Genomic DNA, 21,712 nt, shown 5'->3' with positions numbered 1-21,712 from the left:
CTCACAGCACTACTTACGCTACCTTAGCCCTCCTAGGCTGTGTATTGGAGTTGCCTCAAAGCTTTTCCATTTCTGCAAACACACTACATATTCACACAATTAGAAATGTACTGCAATAATGAGTCTGAGCTAAAGTTATTGTAGCGATATAATATGGTAAATTTGAACAGAAACAGATCCTACACTACAGGCGTGGACGTGAGCTCACCAAACCTGCGTATAAAAGCATTTCCTTGTATTGTCCACAGTGTTCTTTAAGAAATGGTACAATACCTGATTGAACAAAGACCCCTTTGTAATTCCCTTATCACAAACCATCAAACTTCCTAGACACTGCTTTGGGGACCATAAACCTACTTCAAGAATAGCAACTTCAACGGGAAATATATTTAAGATACAAATTTAAAGATGTTATACATTATCATTGCGTTACATTTTTATACATGGAAATGTTCATTTTTCTCTCAGCCTAATGTACCTTCTGGTGGTTGGGTTTCAGGTCAGAAACAGCTTTGATCCATATCAATCGGACACGCAGCTTCTTGCACTGGTTGGGCCGGGTAGGCCGTCCTTGTAAATAAGAATTTGTTCTTAACCGACTTGCCTAGTTAAATAAAACGGTTTAAATGTTTTTTTATCTTCTTCATATAGTTGGGTATAGCTAAACCAGGCCCAGGAGTCACAGGCTACAGATGAATGTCTGACTGAATTCAACGTACGAGCCAAATCCATAACGTCTCCTCAGAAAAAAACCTAGCTTGCTCCATGGCTATCTTTAAGACCATATATACACTGTCTGGAAAAGGGAAATACACTGAGTGTACAAAACATTAAGAACCCCTGCTCTTTCCATGACATTGACTGACCAGGTGAAAGCAATGATCCCTTATTAATGTCACTTGTTAAATCCACTTCAATCAGTGTAGTTGAAGGGGAGGAGAGGTAAAGCCTTGAGACAATTAAAAGATAGATTGTGTATGTGTGCCTTTCAGAGGAATAGGCCAGACAAAAGATTGAAGTGCCTTTGAACAGGGTATGGTAGTAGGTGACAGGCGCACCGGTTTGTGTTAGGAACTGCAATGCTGCTGGATTTGTTCATGCTCAACCGTTTCCTGTGTGTATCAAGAATGGCCCGCCACCCAAAGGACATCCAGCCAACTTGACACAACTGTGGGAAGCATTGGAGTCGACACCTATGAATTAAGACTGTTCTAAATGCAAGAGGGTGGGATTGCAACTCAATATTAGGAAGGTGTTCCCGAATGTTTGGTATACTCAGTGTACGTACTAAATATATAATCTTCACTTCAGTCAATGAAATATATATTCTTCACTTTAGTAAATAAATCATAAACAGCTCTCTGTGTCTCCATCCATCAGACCAGGAGTTTCTTGTACTGGCTGATGAGGCTGGCCTGGAAGGCATCCACCTTACTTATCCTGGTGCTGGTGCTGGTGCTGGAAGAACCAGAGGTTGAGGCCAGATTCTTCCCTCCCTCTGCGGCCGCCCGGCACCCCAGAGCCGCCGCAAGCTGCCTCTGGCACCGGGACGAGCCAAAGTAGTAGACCAGGGGGTCCAGGCAGCAGCTTATGCTCCCCACACACAGAGACACCAGGTAGGCCACGTGAGTGGCGTCCGGCTCCCGCCACCCGCCCACCAATCTGGAGGTAGTGAGCCAGAAGGATGGCGTTGGTGGGCGTGAAACAAATCACAAACACCACCAGCACGATGACCACCATCACCACTGCCCGTGCCTTCTGCCTTGAACGACCTAGATCAAATTCCAATAGAAAATGTTGTTATCCTCTTATGGGGAAGGTTGTTGTGCAGAAGACATGGAAAAGAGAATCAATACAAATAGCCAACTTTTTAGACCAAAAACTTGGTCTGTGAAACCGCTCCTATTAGTAAAACTGCATGATGACAGTGGGTGGTCACTGTGCTGCATATCATTTGTGAAGTGCATAAGTCTGGTTTCTATTTACCTATGACGCCGTGTGGAGCCCTGTTGAGCACTTGCACCACCCGGGAGTAGCAGGTCACCGTGACGAACAGCGGCAGGAAGTAGAGGGTGCAGGAGAGAATGGGGAAGAAGAAGAGGTAGCGCCCCTCTAACAGCTTCAGGTCCTGGATGTCATGGCAGGTGGTTATGCCCAGTGGGTCGTAGTAGACCGTCTGCTGTGAGAGGACCAGGGGCAGCGAGCCACCCACAGCCAGGACCCACATGGAGCTGCAGGCCAGGGCTGCGTTACATGGACTCCTCCAGGCCAGGGAGTTGATGGGGTAGGCCACGGCCAGCAGGCGGTCCACGCTGATACAGGTCATAAGGAGGACGGAGGAGTACATGTTGCAGTAGAAGGCGGCAGTGACCAGGCAGCAAATCATGAAAAATCACCCCCCCAAAAAATGCACTGGACCTTTAAGTCCTTTATTAAACAGACCAATAGAGCTGTCTGCAGCGCAGGCAACATAGTTCCCACCCCCAAACTACTCCCTTCCAAGAAAATGGAAATCGCAGCGCAGCACCCCCACAGCACCCCTCACAGCGCAGCACCCCCCACCCTCACCCTCACAGCGCAGCACCCCCACCCCCCACCCCTCACAGCGCAGCACCCCCCACCCCTCACAGCGCAGCACCCCACCCCTCACAGCGCAGCACCCCCCACCCCCTCACAGCGCAGCACCCCCACAGCACCCCTCACAGCGCAGCACCCCCTCACAGCGCAGCACCCCCCACCCTCACAGCACAGCACCCCCTCACAGCGCAGCACCCCCCCACAGCGCAGCACCCCCCCCACAGCGCAGCACCCCCCCACAGCGCAGCACCCCCACCCCACAGCGCAGCACCCCCACCCCACAGCGCAGCACCCCCACAGCACCCCTCACAGCGCAGCACCCCCCCCACAGCGCAGCACCCCCCACCCCACAGCGCAGCACCCCCACCCCTCACAGCTATGCTGTGCATTCCAGATAATCAGTTCTTCCCCTTTCTATTTGTTCATGCAAGCAATCTCACCACAGAAGGAACCAAAGCTAAATGCCACTCGGCTGACTGAAAACCAAGGCCATAGAATTTAATTTTTTAATAAAAAATAAAGACATGACATATTTCATCGCAATATGCAGAAAAAGAAAATGTATACACTACATATATTTTTTAAAGAACAATAAATAAAACAATTTATACATGTCACCTGAGTCAATCCGATGTGCATTTACAAGGACGCATAGGTGCTACAAAGATCATCGATTCATGATTTAGGTCAAGTATGGCTCATTTAATAAAGAACAGTGCACATTACCAGAAGTGAAGGGTCAGTGCTATATGGCACTGAGAACCAAGTTTACAGTTTTAAAGAGCTGCTGTGCTGGAACAAACTTAATGGACATCAGACTATTTAAATGTGGGGAATGGATCAGAAACACAGAATAAAAACAATGCCACTTCACACTTAGCAATTTTGTCCTCTACATAAAACCAACAAAATCTGCACAAAACCAAAAAAAAAATGTATGAGGAGAGAGAAGGCAATGTAATAAGCACATAATATATGAAGTAGTCTGGGGTTGCATCTCCATTTAAAATGGCTTCGTCTCCATTGATACTGATGACAACAGATGTCAGGTGAAAGGAACATGGTAAATCGACACCAACCCGGTATTCCCTTTCACCCATCCAGTTCTTTGAAAAACATCAGTACAGCCAACTATCTCCACATGACAACCCCCTCCTTAACAGGAGCTGCTCTGTGTTTTCCCAGAGTCTGAAGTGTAGGTGCTACTCTTTTTGGAGTACTTCAGAGCGTTGAACGAGACCCTCATTCTCTCCACCGTCCTCTCGCTGCGGCATCTCAGTGTGTTTTTCACATGCTGCCTGAACTCCTCTGAGATGAAGTAGTAGATGAACGGATCCAGGCAGCTGTTGAGGGCGGCCAGACACAGGGTAGAGATGTAGAAGCCGTAGCCGTTGTTCACGCCTCCGGCCAGCAGGAGGGAGTAGTGCACCAGCAGCATGATGTTACTGGGGGTGAAACAGACCAGGAACATGACCAACACGGTGATGATTAGCACCACCGCCTTGCGCCGAGTCTTAGTGATGCTGGCATCTGTCATGGAGTTCCTCAGGGACTTGAGCATCAGAATGTAGGCCACCACGCACACCACGGTGGGAACTACAAATCCCAGGATTCCCATGGTCAGGAAGTAGCCTGCGGCCATGCTATTCTGGCTGGGTCGGGTGACGTCGTGGCATGTGATGATGTTGAGGTTGGTCACTGTGACCGTCTGGTCATAGAGGTAGAGAGGGGTGGTCATCAGCCAGACCCCCACCCAGACTGCGACAGAGACGCCGATGGCTACCTCGTTATTTCTCCTATTCTGGGAGAGTGGTTTGACGATGGCCCAGTAGCGCTGGACACTCAGACAGGTGATGAAGAGGATGGAGCAGTACATGTTCCCATAGAAGAAGCCCACCAGGACTTTACACAACCCCTCTCCATAGATCCAGTCGTTACCGTTGAAGTGGTAGGCGATCTTCAGGGGAGTCCAGATGACAAAGAGCAGGTCGGACAGAGCCAGGTTGGCCATGTAGATGGCGGCAGGGTGCTTCTTCTTGGTCCTGAACAGGAAGACCCAGATGGCCATGGCGTTGGTGGGGAGCCCCACAGCAAACACCACGATGTAGACGATGGGGAGGAACACCGTGGTCAGACGACTGTCCAGGACCATGTGGGCCGTCTGGGAGACCCACACTCCTTCCGGTGACTCGGTCCCCGTGAAGCCTCGGTTGATAACATCAGCATCGATCTGCTCTGAGAAAGAGAAGAGGAACAAGGCGAGTAGGAACAGGGCTATTAAGGAATTCTGACAAAGGGGTTAAAAAGTATGCCATTTGAATACAATAGACATGTGATTTAATTATATGTCAGGTTCATGCTTCAACTATTAGTTGAAATTATATAGAGCCAACATAAAGACAAATTATATGAAGTCAACTAATAAGACTCCAGGTGGTCATTTTCTCTTAAATCTTGACCGTCAAAAGTCTGTCATTAGTATGTGGGATGACATTTTGGGCGCGTTCCTCTGCCCAAGTGTTGCTCACCCTTGCCAGATCTTACAACGCCTGGATAAGTATTTGACATATCAGCTAACCACATACAGATTGCTATAATGTCAGTCGATGACGTGGCACGCAACCATTGGTTGACGCATGCAACCGCCCCGTTCAAAATAACTGGGAAACTTGGGCATCTTTCTAGAGCTCCGACTTGAAGATCACTGACGTCATGTTTGACCACGTTTTTTCCCCCAAGTTCCCAGTTGTCTTGAAAGTACCATGTGACCATACTGATTGATGAGGGACTTATTGTACACTGGACAAAGGCCAGTCATGTCATCGGGCGAAAGCGGGGAGGGAGGAGCGCCCTTCTCAAATTGAACAGTAGGATTCCAAGGCGGTTGTCAGAACAAAAAAAATCCATCTTACTCCATCTTCTCCCACTACTGGCCACCCCATTCATCACCATATTTGGTAGTGAGTGGAAACGCCAATCAGAAGTCACAGTTATACATCCAGTAAAATATATCTCATTGTTCTGTGATACAACATCTCTTCTCCATTCAATAAAATGTTTGGATTTTCTAATTAGTTTTCATTGGGAAGGCAGAGAAAACGTTCACTTTTGCATAGGGAAACAGAATCTTACTGTGACGTCAACATCGGGGGTGTGAACTAGGTTTCTATTCAAGCGTTGATCGAACTGTTGAACAAAACGGACCCTCCGTTACATCTTGACGTGTCATGTCGTAACGTACAGCACGCACAAAGCAACTATTTCTGTCTTACAATCTCTCTCCACCAGCTGTAGCACTTCTATCATCCTTTAAAAACAAGAAATGGACAGTGACATAAGGGGGGGGATACCTAGTCATTATTTTTCACCATCATTGCGATCATCATTCTCAAAGCCGCTGTTTACTTCAAAGATCACTTTAGCACCGTCCTAAAAACCTGATTCAAATTCAACACAAACCTTCAAATAGGTATGTAAAGACACATTATATAAACTCTTTATAGTGTTTTATTTACATTTAAGGCAATAAGGTGTTAAGTTGGACAGATCGAGTGAAAAAAGCAATTGTGACATCTCTCCTTCTCACTATCACGCATTAGTTTTGCTTCCCCACCCGCCATTTTTAAAAAGACCCGACGGGCTCATTGCCTGATTGAATTATGCAGAAAGGGGCAGCATTCAGGTCATATAATTGATTCTGTTGGAAAGGGGAGAAATTGTGCTTTACAATGGTATTTACATTACGGTTCATCTGGAAGTATTACGTTTTTGGGGCGCTAAAATAAGGGCAATTGTACGGACCAAGGCGATGTACGAGTTTACGTTACTCCATTCATGTTTAATATAAAACACCTAGATTACTTTTTCATTTCGGTAGCCTGCCCTGACATGAAGTTTGTTCTACAGAAAGTATTTGACCGGTTCCAAAACGAATGCAATCACCTGCAATCGATGTCGTTCTTACAAACCTTAAGACAAGGAGTATTTCACAAACGTATTCATTTAGGAATCAGAGAGGGGATCTGACTCAATATTTCTACCATAAACACATTAAAGAATATCACAACGAACAAAAACACACCAATAACTAGACGAGGGTAAAGGGCTAGCTCTTACCAGTTTCCTGAGACATACAGTGCCCGGCACAGGCCAATAAAAATATCAGTTTCAAACAATGTGGCTTAAAACTCATGTTAACTTCCACAAAAGGATCCAGCATCAACCTATATGCGATGTCTGAAGAGTGTTGAATGCCGACGGCGCGTTTGTTTGTGGATTCCTTCTGTCCGCACGACGTTAAAGTGAACTAAAGAGGAAGTACCACATCCCGCCCTCACATAACAGGTGGGAAGAGAAAAAACCTGTCTCCTCAGGCTGACTGGCTCTAGTAGGATCTCGCCCTCAGACACTGATCTAAGGTCAGTTTTGTGTTTTTACACAAAGGCTTCAAATTGAGCGGATGGTCGGGGGCTGGAAAATAATTACAACTAATTTGTAGACTGCAAATTAACCAAGCCCAAACATCATTTCAAACCTTGCTGACGTTTGTATAAGACCACGTCTCTCAATTGTGCGTGGAAATACTTAGTAACAGATTTCCCAAATTAAAATAACTTGGAGATGATTTTCTGGTGTTTGTATAAACAAATATGTCCGACAATGAATATTTATTTTTTGCTCAGAAAACATGGGGCCAAATAAAACCACCTGTGGGCCAAATTTGTCCAGCTGGCCACTAGTTGGGGAACCTTGGTATAAGCTGATCCTAGAGCTGTGCGAAGGGGCAACCTCAATACCACCTGCATAGGCCTAAGGAAAATGACATCTCAGCACAGCACGGCAGTAGATTAGTAGGTAGGCTAGTAAATAGTGGGTTAACCTCCCAGTGGAAAAGAAAAGTGCATCAAGAATATTTCCTCAAGGTTAAAGAATAAGAAATAGATTATCCTCTGCCATTTTCTTCTCCTTCTTTATGTTCCCAGTTGCAACACATAACAAAGGTTTATGATATGAATGAGAGAGAGGGGTGTGTGTTGCATAAGGTTCAGTGTCCTCAGGGCAGGCTCAGTGGAAGTTCCAAAGGTTTGGTCTTTTTGTTTGACTTAGTCACTAGCATCTCTGTTTGGCCAATAAAATGTGTCATTTAATGCAGAAGGCTAGTTGCTTGAGGACTCGCAGGTGCTTTTCTCCTGCTCTGTTTGTCTTCCTTCAGGTGGAAAGGAATGGATAGGATTGGTGGTGATGGGGGACAGAGGAGAGAACGGGAAGTAGCAATGTTATCTGACCTTTTGTCTTAAGGTCATAATAGAAAAAAAAGTATTGTTTATTGTAGAACTCATTTGGTCAACTACCTGAAATTATCGACATGTTTGAGTGTGTGTATATGTGTGTGTGTGTATATGTGTGTGTGTGCGTTAAAATGTATTACTCCATATTTCAGCAAATCGCAATGCGTCCATTATTTGAAATCCTTCCTCCTAATAAACATTTTTAAAACTGAAAGGATGCTTTATTATAAATATTTACCATTGCTTTTTTTGTAATGTCTTTATGGCACCTAAGACCATTAAAATTCAGCAATGTTTCATTTATTCAAACCAAATATGTTCTATTAGCATGCTGAGTACTTGTTTGAACTATATACTGAACAAATATATGCATCATGCAACAATTTAAAAAATGTTACTGAGTTAAGGTTCATATAAGGAAATCAGTCAATTGAAATAAATTAATTAGGTCCTAATCTATGGATTTCACATGAACGGGCAGGGGTGCAGCCGTGGGTAGGCCTGGGAGGGCATAGGCCCACGCACTGGGGAGCCAGGCCCAGCCAATCAGAATGAGTTTTTCCCCCCAAAAAAGGCTTTATTACAGACAGAAATACTCCTCAGTTTCATCAGTTGTCCGGGTGGCTGGTCTCAGACAATCCCTCAGGTGAAGAAGCCGGATGTGGAGATCCTGGGATGGTGTGATTACACGTGGTCTGTGGTTGTGAGATGAAGTTGGAGGCGGCATATGGTAGAGAAATGAACATTAAATTCTCTGGCAATAGCTCTGGTGGACATTCCTGCAGTCAGCACGCCAATTCCACGTTCCCTCAAAACATCTGACATCTGTGACAAAATGGCACATTTTAGAGTGGCCTTTTATTGTCCCCCAGCACAAGGTGCACCTGTGTAATGATCATGCTGTTTTATCAGCTTCTTGATATGCCACGCCTGGCAGATGGATGGATTATCTCGGCAAAGGAGAAATGCTCACTAACAGGGATTTGTGCACAACATTTTAAGGAAATAAGCTTTTTGTGCGTATGGAATATTTCTGGGATCTTATTTCAGCTCATGAAACTTGGGACCAAAACTACATGTTACGTTTATATTTTTGTGCAGTATAAATAGCTACGCAGCACCACCCGCTGGATGTAATGTGAAATAAAATTGACTTGACGTAAGTATGATTTAGACCAATAGGGGGCCTCACAGCACTACTTACGCTACCTTAGCCCTCCTAGGCTGTGTATTGGAGTTGCCTCAAAGCTTTTCCATTTCTGCAAACACACTACATATTCACACAATTAGAAATGTACTGCAATAATGAGTCTGAGCTAAAGTTATTGTAGCGATATAATATGGTAAATTTGAACAGAAACAGATCCTACACTACAGGCGTGGACGTGAGCTCACCAAACCTGCGTATAAAAGCATTTCCTTGTATTGTCCACAGTGTTCTTTTAAGAAATGGTACAATACCTGATTGAACAAAGACCCCTTTGTAATTCCCTTATCACAAACCATCAAACTTCCTAGACACTGCTTTGGGGACCATAAACCTACTTCAAGAATAGCAACTTCAACGGGAAATATATTTAAGATACAAATTTAAAGATGTTATACATTATCATTGCGTTACATTTTTATACATGGAAATGTTCATTTTTCTCTCAGCCTAATGTACCTTCTTGGTGGTTGGGTTTCAGGTCAGAAACAGCTTTGATCCATATCAATCGGACACGCAGCTTCTTGCACTGGTTGGGCCGGGGTAGGCCGTCCTTGTAAATAAGAATTTGTTCTTAACCGACTTGCCTAGTTAAATAAAACGGTTTAAATGTTTTTTTTATCTTCTTCATATAGTTGGGTATAGCTAAACCAGGCCCAGGAGTCACAGGCTACAGATGAATGTCTGACTGAATTCAACGTACGAGCCAAATCCATAACGTCTCCTCAGAAAAAAACCTAGCTTGCTCCATGGCTATCTTTAAGACCATATATACACTGTCTGGAAAAGGGAAATACACTGAGTGTACAAAACATTAAGAACCCCTGCTCTTTCCATGACATTGACTGACCAGGTGAAAGCAATGATCCCTTATTAATGTCACTTGTTAAATCCACTTCAATCAGTGTAGTTGAAGGGGAGGAGAGGTAAAGCCTTGAGACAATTAAAAGATAGATTGTGTATGTGTGCCTTTCAGAGGAATAGGCCAGACAAAAGATTGAAGTGCCTTTGAACAGGGTATGGTAGTAGGTGACAGGCGCACCGGTTTGTGTTAGGAACTGCAATGCTGCTGGATTTGTTCATGCTCAACCGTTTCCTGTGTGTATCAAGAATGGCCCGCCACCCAAAGGACATCCAGCCAACTTGACACAACTGTGGGAAGCATTGGAGTCGACACCTATGAATTAAGACTGTTCTAAATGCAAGAGGGTGGGATTGCAACTCAATATTAGGAAGGTGTTCCCGAATGTTTGGTATACTCAGTGTACGTACTAAATATATAATCTTCACTTCAGTCAATGAAATATATATTCTTCACTTTAGTAAATAAATCATAAACAGCTCTCTGTGTCTCCATCCATCAGACCAGGAGTTTCTTGTACTGGCTGATGAGGCTGGCCTGGAAGGCATCCACCTTACTTATCCTGGTGCTGGTGCTGGTGCTGGAAGAACCAGAGGTTGAGGCCAGATTCTTCCCTCCCTCTGCGGCCGCCCGGCACCCCAGAGCCGCCGCAAGCTGCCTCTGGCACCGGGACGAGCCAAAGTAGTAGACCAGGGGGTCCAGGCAGCAGCTTATGCTCCCCACACACAGAGACACCAGGTAGGCCACGTGAGTGGCGTCCGGCTCCCCCGCCACCCGCCCACCAATCTGGAGGTAGTGAGCCAGAAGGATGGCGTTGGTGGGCGTGAAACAAATCACAAACACCACCAGCACGATGACCACCATCACCACTGCCCGTGCCTTCTGCCTTGAACGACCTAGATCAAATTCCAATAGAAAATGTTGTTATCCTCTTATGGGGAAGGTTGTTGTGCAGAAGACATGGAAAAGAGAATCAATACAAATAGCCAACTTTTTAGACCAAAAACTTGGTCTGTGAAACCGCTCCTATTAGTAAAACTGCATGATGACAGTGGGTGGTCACTGTGCTGCATATCATTTGTGAAGTGCATAAGTCTGGTTTCTATTTACCTATGACGCCGTGTGGAGCCCTGTTGAGCACTTGCACCACCCGGGAGTAGCAGGTCACCGTGACGAACAGCGGCAGGAAGTAGAGGGTGCAGGAGAGAATGGGGAAGAAGAAGAGGTAGCGCCCCTCTAACAGCTTCAGGTCCTGGATGTCATGGCAGGTGGTTATGCCCAGTGGGTCGTAGTAGACCGTCTGCTGTGAGAGGACCAGGGGCAGCGAGCCACCCACAGCCAGGACCCACATGGAGCTGCAGGCCAGGGCTGCGTTACATGGACTCCTCCAGGCCAGGGAGTTGATGGGGTAGGCCACGGCCAGCAGGCGGTCCACGCTGATACAGGTCATAAGGAGGACGGAGGAGTACATGTTGCAGTAGAAGGCGGCAGTGACCAGGCGGCACATCCCCTCGCCGAAGCCCCAGTCGTTGCCGCTGTAGTGGTAGGCGATCTTGAAGGGCAGCAATAGGGCGAACAGGAGGTCAGCGGCCGCCAGGTTCAGCATGTAGATCACCGCCGGCTTCATGGGACGGATCTGTCGGGAAAAGGTCACCATGGCGACAGTGTTGAGGGGCACGCTGATGAGGAAGACGACGGTGTAAAGCGTCGGGATGAAGATGGTGGACAGACGGCCTGTGAGGAAGTCGTTGGCCGTAACAGAGATAGCGTAAGACCAGACTCCTGTAACATTCCTGACCGAGCCCAGTTCCACCTGTCCCAGTCTGGACCCGTTAATAAACCCAACTCTCTGTCCCGGTGCGGATCCATGGTTGAGTCTGCCTCCGGGCCCATTTCTGTCTTCGTTTGGGTAGTAGTCCAGCAGGTCCAGATCTATAGGCTCGTCTGTGACCAGGGGCCATTCCGTGACTAATCGCCTGGCAAAGGTCCTAACGATGGCGCTGCCTGAGCAGAAAAACAACATAGAGATGTGAGTCAGCCACACATGAGGATAGGTGTGGAGCACTGCGCTCTACATTGTAATACAGTCATAGAGCTCAGTGGCGTGGAGAGCCTCAAACAGACTGTTTGGCTTTCTTTATAGGATCTCCTTGAAATAGGATGAGTCATGTCTTGATATGAGGGGATACAATGTTAATAAAATGGCCAACTACTTAAATGTGTTCAAAAATAACACTTTTGGGGTCCTGACCATGGCAATTCATTTCGAGCTGTTTTGATCCATCACAGCCTATGAATGAAAAGTATATCAGTAAAGTACACAATGTGTGAGAGAATGAATATAATCCTTTCTTTTTGGTTACAATAGTCTATAGGCCTATTCAAAATATACCATGACTTGGTCATTTATATTTAGGAATATGTATGCCTGACTGTCTATAAATGTTTGGAGACGATTTACAACAACAAAAAACGTGCATGAATTTGTTGGCTACATCTAAGCCTATCTTGTGATAATTCAGTGCATAAAAATGAAGTCACCTTCCACGCCGACCTGTTATAGCCTAGAAGAATGAGTGAACATTTGGAAAATAATATGTGTGGCTACATATCAAGAGGGTCTACAAAGTGTCGCCTACACGTTGTTTTGTATGAAATACTTTTAAGTTAAAGTGACACACTTTATGAGGAAACAAACATTTCATCACACATAAGGGGAATTCTACTCACCGTTATAAACCGCGGACGAAGCCGCGTGCACGGCTGCCAGGATAAGAACAGTTTTATAAAACATCCTCCCAGAACTGCAATGAAGTCCCATAAAGATTAACAGGTTTACTAATAAAGCATACAGCGCTTCTGCTAGATCTGGAAACGTTTTTTAATCTGTATGTTTAGTCTGTCTCCTCACTGTTGCTGCACTAAACTCTACCAAACTGTCGCTTTCAGATAGTTCATAGTCGCCTGTCCCACCATGACGCATATTATAGCTTTTTTTTTTTGCAGGACGCGCGTTCATGTCTTCTGATGTCATCAGTTGGGATCAATGATCGGAACGGAAGAACAATGCAGCTGCATGTCAAACATTTCACGTTGGTCGATATTTAATGTTGAATGACATTTTTGACTGAATGGAGATCGATGCTGTTTTCTTGTTAGGATACTTGTTATTAAATAGACCTAGCTATGGATTTTTGGAAAACAAAAGTTACTTTTTTGACACTGATAGTCCCAGTTATTTCTTCCTAGACCCACAACATAACGTTTGACCAGAGCAGACAAGAACATTTTTCAACAATTTCATTCATTTCAAACACTGAGGTCATATGTGAAGATGGCTATTTTGTCAGTTTGATGTGTTTTAGTTCAGTATGTATGTGCTTGTTTTTGATAATATAAAGCTGCAGGGGCTGAACTTTGGATTTAGAAGTCGGGGGACATACAGTACCAGTCAAACGTTTGGACACACCTACTGTGGGGTATTTTTTATTTTTTACTATTTTCTACATTGTAGAATAATAATGAAGACATCAAAACTATGAGATAACACATGTGGAATCATCTAGTAGCCGAAAAAGTGTTAAACAAATCAAAATATATTTTATATTCTTAAAAGTAGCCACCCTTTGCCTTGATGACAGCTTTGCATTCTCTCAACCAGCTTCATGAGGCAGTCACCTGGAATGCTTTTCCAACAGTCTTGAATGATTTCCCACATATGCGGAGCACTTGTTGGCTGCTTTTCCTTCACCCTGCGGTCCAAATCATCCCAAACCATCTCTATTGGGTTGAGGTCGGGTGATTGTAGAGGTCAGGTCATCTGATGCAGCACCCCATCACTCTTCTTCTTGGTCAAATAGCCCTTACACAGCCTGGAGGTGTGTTTTGAAAAACAAATGGTAGTCCCACTAAGCGCAAACCAGATGGGATGGCGTATTTCTGCAGAATGCTGTGGTAGCCACGCTGGTTAAGTGTGCCTTGAATTCTAAATAAATCACTGACAGTGTCACCAGCAAAAGCACCCCCACACCATCACGCCTCCTCCATGCTCCAAGGTGGGAACCACACATGTAGTGATCATCTATTCACCTACTCTGCATCTCACAAAGACATGCTGGTTGGAACCAAAAATCTCAAATCTGGACTGATCACACCAAAGGACAGATTTCCACCGTTCTAATGTCCATTGCTCTTGTTTCCTGGCCCAAGCAAGTCTCTTCTTTTTATTGGTGTCCTTTAGGAGTGGTTTCTTTACAGCGATTTAACCACGGAGGCCTGATTCACGCAGTCTCGTCTGAACAGTTGTTGTTGAGATGTGTCTGTTACTTGAACTCTGCGAAGCACAATCTGAGGTGCAGTTCATTTCTGAGGCTGGTAACTCTAATGCACTTATCCTCTGCAGCAGAGGTAACTCTGGGTCTTCCTTTCCTGTGGTAGTCCTCATGAGAGCCAGTTTCATCATAGCACTTGATGGTTTTTGTGACTCCACTTAAAGAAACTTGAAAAGTTCTTGAAATTTTCCGGATTGACTGACCTTCATGTCTTAAAGTAATGATGGACTGTTGTTTCTCTTTGCTTATTTGAGCTGTTCTTGCCATAATAGGAACTTGATATTCTACCAAATAGGGCTATCTTCTGTATACCTTTTCACAACACAAATGATTGGCTCAAATGCATTAAGAAGGAAAGACATTCAACAAATTAACTTTTAACAAGGCACACCTGTGATTTTAAATGCATTCCAGGTGACTACCTCATGAAGCTGGTTGAGAGAATGCCAAGAATGTGCAAAGCTGTCAAGGCAAATGGTTGATACTTTGAAGAATCTCAAATAAAAAGTATATTTTGATCTGTTTAACACTTACATGATTCCATATGTGTTATTTAATATTTTTGATGTCTTCACTATTATTCTACAATGCAGAAAATAGTAAAATAAAGATAAACCCTTGAATGAGTAGGTGAGTCCAAAATTTTGACTGGTACTGTATATATATATATATATATATATATATATATATATATATATATATATATATACAGTACATAACATAATATATATTACTGTATATGTAATATACAGTATACATATGTTTATTTATTTATTTATGTCAGATAAACACTCCAAACAGTCTACCTGACTGATTGGAGACATCCGCATGGTCTTAAAGCACACCGTTTCCTTGTTTGTATCACATTCCAATGATAAAACTGGGGGGGGGGGACAAAAATGCAATTTCCCCCAGTGGAAGTTGTGCCCCTGTAAGATGCATTTCCTCTATATTGTGCAGATCTGATTTTGATAATGGACCAGTTTGTCAAGAGGGAGAGTGAGCAAGAGAGGATGTGTAAGAATGGCAAGGAATCTCTTTCTGTAAGAGCAGATACAACAGTTGCAGCTGAGTCTCTGTGGTACAGCAGAGCACATTTATAATTAAGTGATAGCGCCAGAGAAGCCGGTGTTTGGAGGATATACTGGGCATGGGTGTTGTTAGGCCCCAAACAACGGCTTCGAGGGACCGTGGTAATCAAAAGTGGTAATCACTTTTATACAATGGGTTACCAACACACTCAGATAATGATTGACATTTCAATTAAAAACATTATTTTGATTAATTTATTCTTAGAGGGAGACAGAGAGCTGGTTTGAAACTCAGGGCACATCAGGTGTTTATTGTAAAGGACCACATCGGTAACTGGGTCCATGGGTAAATTCCAGGAAACCCAGCACTCCGAATATAAGTGTGTCACAAAACAAACAATATCTCACAGTGATGGGGTACAAAGAACTGAACTAAATAGGATGTGATAATGACTTACAGGTGTGTGAACAGGTGATCAGAATTCAGATGATTAGGATCTGGAGAGTGAGCTGCGTTCAGGGGATCTATGTGTTTGAGAGTGTAACAACTCTCTCGTCAGGACACTGTTATTCAGAGGAGCTAGCCAACAACACAACTAACACAATCACTTCCAACTGAAGCTAGAAAGACAGCAAACTAGCTGCACTTCGTTTCGTTTGACCTGTTTTCTATTGATAGTTCTTTGTATATATCCCAAACATTATGCTGACTCATGATTTCGACTGGCTGAGAAAAGTTGACTGCCTGTCTGTCTCATCCCGACATCTTCATTACGATGGGACAGCTGGAGATCGAATTTGAAAATTGGAACAATGTTGCAAATGTAAGAGATACAGAGAGCAAGGTTTAGACAAATCTCAACTGTTGAAAACTACATGTAAGTCTAAAAGAAATGTGAGATAATGTCTAGATAGTGGATATCAAGTTTATAAATTGCCTGGCTGGGCTGATGAGACAGTGGATTGCGCAGTCAAATGGAACAGAGTAAATAGGTATTTGTTAACGTCAAAGATTTAGCCAGTGGTAACTTGTGGAATAAACCCGGACTGGAATGCAGTATTAACCAATCAGCATTCACCCACCTGTTGTATAACACTGAATAAATCACTGTGGGACAACACATTATTATATAATGTACTTCATAATGGAATTTATAATCGGCTATACTTTTTACCAATCAAAATGTCTCGGCTGACCTGTTTCACCTGTCTTGTGCTTCTCTCCACCACCTTCCTGTTGCCCGTTTTCCCCATTATCCCCTGTGCATTTATACCAGTGTTTTCTGTTTGTCTTGTCAAGCCTACCAGCAGTTTTCACCGTACTCCTGGTTTTCACGCTAGTCTTGCTGGTTTTGACAATTCTGCCTGGCGTTCTCTACCTTTCGGACTCTGCTCTGAATTACTGACCTCTGCCTGTCCTTGACCTTTCATTTGCCTGCCACCTGTTTTTGTAATACACTTTTGTTACTTTGAACTGTCTGCATCTGGGTCTTATCCTGAGGTCTGAAATCGGCTTGGTGTGAATCCTGTAAGAGGAATGCATTTGTACTGATGTTGACCTCGCTCAAGCATTTAAAAACCTCTCTGTTTTCCTGTCTATTCCCAGAGGCTGCTTTTCCCTGGGAAAGTAAACTGACCTTGATGTTTAGAAACAGTCCCCTGAATGTTCTGTCCAGCTTCAGGACGTGTTCAGATTCAATCACTCGTGATTAACACTGTTTCTAGATGATTGAACTAGTGAAAAACATGGTGTAAAATTTAAAGCAAAATGTGAATTTTCTGCACTTTTGACCTGTCTTTAATGTGTAAAACTCCTCCTCAGCTACAGTAAGCAGAAACACCTCTGCCATCCTGCTCCTCAACACAGAGGCCACCCAGGGTTGCATGCTCTGCTTCCTCCAAAAGGATCCGAGACAGCTAATAGCGCCCATGTGATCAGACTGCTGAACAGCTAACCCTAGCTGTCTCCCTGCACAGACCTACACCTTAGTCTTCACACTTACTACACTTCAGAGAAGGCCTAAGGATTTAAGAACATGTATATTTTTAATTGAATTCCAATTTATTTATATTTCATCTTTACAATAAATTTCTGATTTCCTCTCTTCAGTTTGTGTTGAAAAGAGAAGGGTTAATACTGAAGAAAAAAATCCAATCATGTTAGCAAGCTAACTAGCTTGCTAACATTACTTAGCTGTGTAGCCTAGCTATATTATAATATGAATGGAAATGTATGATAACGTTATTGTACTTTTTTATTCGAATGGGAGGGGTCAATGTTCATTATTGATATGCTAACATCACTTGATCATGATACATGTTGTCTGTTAGCTAGCTAAGGAGTTAGCTGTGTATTGTCAGCTAATTGAATGTAAATTGCTGAGAAAAAAGTTGCATTATTGTAATATGTTTTAGAAGAAAAGCTTATTGGATTGTTAAATAGTTTGTGCTTACTGGCCTAGTACGGTCTACTGTAAAAGTTATCATCAATTTGAGCTGCAGACCAAGAATGTTGCTTTGCCAGCCATAACGAAAGTTAAGGATTTAATGTGAAAAGTAGAAATCTCTTTCGGCACTCTGCTCCTCAGACTCTCCTTCATCTCTCGTAGTGGGAATAGGGCCTCAGAGATCTACACCTAAAGGCCATGAAACAATGGAAACTATACTGAACAAAAATATTAACGCAACATGCAACAATTTCAATGATTTATTGAGTTACAGTTCATATAAAGAAAATCATCAATTGATATAAATTCATTAGGCCAGAATCTATTCATTTCACATGACTGGGCAGGGGCACAGCCATGGGTGGGTCTGGGAAGGCATAGGCCCACCCACTGGGGAGTTAGGCCCAGTCAATCAGAATGAGTTTTTCCCTAGAAAAAAGGCTTTATTACAGTGTACAAAACTGCACATTTTAGAGTGGCCTTTTATTGTCCCCCGCACAAGGTGCACCTGCGTAATGATAATGCTGTTTAATCAGCTTCTTGATATGCCACTCCTGTCAGGTGGATGGATTATTTTGGCAAAGGAAAAATGTTCACTTACAGGGATGTAAACAAATTTGTGCACACATTTTGAGAGAAATAAGCATTTTGTGTGTATGGAACAATTCTGGGATCTTACAATTCAGCACTACATGTTGCGTTTATTGAAAATGAGCAGCTTTTTATTATCTGGGGAATATTGATCGGCAGCTCCACCTAGTGGGCAATTTGTAGGAATCCTCCAATCAGAGCACAGATATTGGTCATGTGAACAGGCTGCAGTTCCAAAATATTTGGAAAAACATGGCAACCTGAAGGGAGAGAAAATCAACTCCCATGTTGGAGTAAAATGTTGGCCATTCCTGTCTCATATGTTTCTCCACTACTATATTATATAATGATATGTTAATACATACATACTGTGTTCAGTTTGTCACGTTAAGCTGCCAAAAATATCCACTGTGGTGCATATTCTTATCGATTAGCATGCTAACCGCAACCCATGCATATTACGTCAATGGGACAAACAGGCTATATTTCCTTTATCATTTTATATTGCTTTTTGTATGATTTACTAGTGCGCTAGCTTGATGAATACCATTTACACTTCATAAAATCTAGTTTTCCAATGTCTGCGTTGTCATTGACTTGACTGGAAGTAGGTTGAGTGGATCCTCAGGGCAACACCTGTTGGTTGCTTGTTTGTTAGCTGATAAATTCCATACAGGTGTGACAGTCAACAGGCAACACAAAGCTATAGGATATTCTTAAATAAATGATTCTACCCCCAAGCCGTAAGACTCCTGAACAGCTAATCAAAGGGCTACCCAGACCCCTCTTTTACGCTGCTGCTACTCTCTGTTATTATCTATGCATAGTCACTTTAACTCTACCTACATGTACATATTACCTCAATTACCTCGACTAACCGGTGCCCCCGCATATTGACTCTGTACCGTTACTCCCTGTATATAGCCTCCACATTGACTCTGTACCGTTACTCCCTGTATATAGCCTCCACATTGACTCTGTACCGTTACTCCCTGTATATAGCCTCCACATTGACTCTGTACCGTTACTCCCTGTATATAGCCTCCACATTGACTCTGTACCGTTACTCCCTGTATATAGCCTCCACATTGACTCTGTACCGTTACTCCCTGTATATAGCCTCCACATTGACTCTGTACCGTTACTCCCTGTATATAGCCTCCACATTGACTCTGTACCGTTACTCCCTGTATATAGCCTCCACATTGACTCTGTACCGTTACTCCCTGTATATAGCCTCCACACTGACTCTATACCGTTACTCCCTTTATATAGCCTCCACATTGACTCTGTACCGTTACTCCCTGTATATAGCCTCCACACTGACTCTATACCGTTACTCCCTGTATATAGCCTCCACATTGACTCTGTACCGTTACTCCCTTTATATAGCCTCCACATTGACTCTGTACCGTTACTCCCTTTATATAGCCTCCACATTGACTCTGTACCGTTACTCCCTGTATATAGCCTCCACACTGACTCTATACCGTTACTCCCTGTATATAGCCTCCACATTGACTCTGTACCGTTACTCCTTTATATAGCCTCCACATTGACTCTGTACCGTTACTCCCTGTATATAGCCTCCACATTGACTCTGTACCGTTACTCCCTGTATATAGCCTCCACATTGACTCTGTACCGTTACTCCCTGTATATAGCCTCCACATTGACTCTGTACCGTTACTCCCTGTATATAGCCTCCACATTGACTCTGTACCGTTACTCCCTGTATATAGCCTCCACATTGACTCTGTACCGTTACTCCCTGTATATAGCCTCCACATTGACTCTGTACCGTTACTCCCTGTATATAGCCTCCACATTGACTCTGTACCGTTACTCCCTGTATATAGCCTCCACATTGACTCTGTACCGTTACTCCCTGTATATAGCCTCCACATTGACTCTGTACCGTTACTCCCTGTATATAGCCTCCACATTGACTCTGTACCGGTACCCCCTGTATATAGCCTCCACATTGACTCTGTACCAGTACCCCCTGTATATAGCCTCCACATTGACTCTGTACCGTTACTCCCTTTATATAGCCTCCACATTGACTCTGTACCGTTACTCCCTGTATATAGCCTCCACATTGACTCTGTACCGTTACTCCCTGTATATAGCCTCCACATTGACTCTATACCGTTACTCCCTGTATATAGCCTCCACATTGACTCTGTACCGTTACTCCCTGTATATAGCCTCCACATTGACTCTGTACCGTTACTCCCTGTATATAGCCTCCACATTGACTCTGTACCGGTACCCCCTGTATATAGCCTCCACATTGACTCTGTACCGTTACTCCCTGTATATAGCCTCCACATTGACTCTGTACCGGTACCCCCTGTATATAGCCTCCACATTGACTCTGTACCGGTACCCCCTGTATATAGCCTCCACATTGACTCTGTACCGGTACCTCCTGTATATAGCCTCCACATTGACTCTGTACCGTAACACCCTGTATATAGCCTCCACATTGACTCTGTACCGTAACACCCTGTATATAGCCTCCACATTGACTCTGTACCGTTACTCCCTGTATATAGCCTCCACATTGACTCTGTACCGGTACCTCCTGTATATAGCCTCCACATTGACTCTATACCGTTACTCCCTGTATATAGCCTCCACATTGACTCTGTACCGTTACTCCCTGTATATAGCCTCCACATTGACTCTGTACCGGTACCTCCTGTATATAGCCTCCACATTGACTCTGTACCGTTACTCCCTGTATATAGCCTCCACATTGACTCTGTACCGGTACCTCCTGTATACAGCCTCCACATTGACTCTGTACCGTTACTCCCTGTATATAGCCTCCACATTGACTCTGTACCGTTACTCCCTGTATATAGCCTCCACATTGACTCTGTACCGTTACTCCCTGTATATAGCCTCCACATTGACTCTGTACCGGTACCTCCTGTATACAGCCTCCACATTGACTCTGTACCGTTACTCCCTGTATAAAGCCTCCACATTGACTCTGTACCGTTACTCCCTGTATATAGCCTCCACATTGACTCTATACCGTTACTCCCTGTATATAGCCTCCACATTGACTCTGTACCGTTACTCCCTGTATAAAGCCTCCACATTGACTCTGTACCGTTACTCCCTGTATATAGCCTCCACATTGACTCTATACCGTTACTCCCTGTATACAGCCTTGCTATTGACTCTATACCGTTACTCCCTGTATATAGCCTCCACATTGACTCTATACCGTTACTCCCTGTATATAGCCTCCACATTGACTCTGTACCGTTACTCCATGTATATAGCCTCCACATTGACTCTGTACCGGTACCCCCTGTATATAGTCTCCACATTGACTCTGTACCGTTACTCCCTGTATAT

General features: G+C 43.9%; 1 protein-coding gene and 1 pseudogene across 1 annotated transcript; both read right to left on the bottom strand.

Annotated features, from left to right (window-relative positions):
* Positions 1 to 130: 130 nt before the first annotated feature.
* LOC135562385 (proteinase-activated receptor 1-like) lies at positions 131 to 2,386 on the bottom strand (annotated as a pseudogene).
* A 683-nt stretch (positions 2,387 to 3,069) lies between these two features.
* LOC115123410 (uncharacterized) lies at positions 3,070 to 12,931 on the bottom strand. The gene is made up of 5 exons (XM_029652750.2): positions 12,665 to 12,931; positions 11,045 to 11,938; positions 10,436 to 10,830; positions 6,694 to 6,883; positions 3,070 to 4,812 (listed from the first exon to the last, which is right to left on the bottom strand). Exons 1-5 carry the CDS (start codon positions 12,753 to 12,755, stop codon positions 3,734 to 3,736), a joined length of 2,649 nt encoding a protein of 882 aa, XP_029508610.2. The 5' UTR covers positions 12,756 to 12,931; the 3' UTR covers positions 3,070 to 3,733.
* Positions 12,932 to 21,712: the final 8,781 nt, after the last annotated feature.

Source organism: Oncorhynchus nerka, linkage group LG19, assembly GCF_034236695.1.
Source record: "Oncorhynchus nerka isolate Pitt River linkage group LG19, Oner_Uvic_2.0, whole genome shotgun sequence".
NCBI classification, from domain to species: domain Eukaryota; kingdom Metazoa; phylum Chordata; class Actinopteri; order Salmoniformes; family Salmonidae; genus Oncorhynchus; species Oncorhynchus nerka.
Note: the sequence above shows the minus strand (reverse complement) of the source record. Positions and strands in the feature narration are given on the sequence as shown.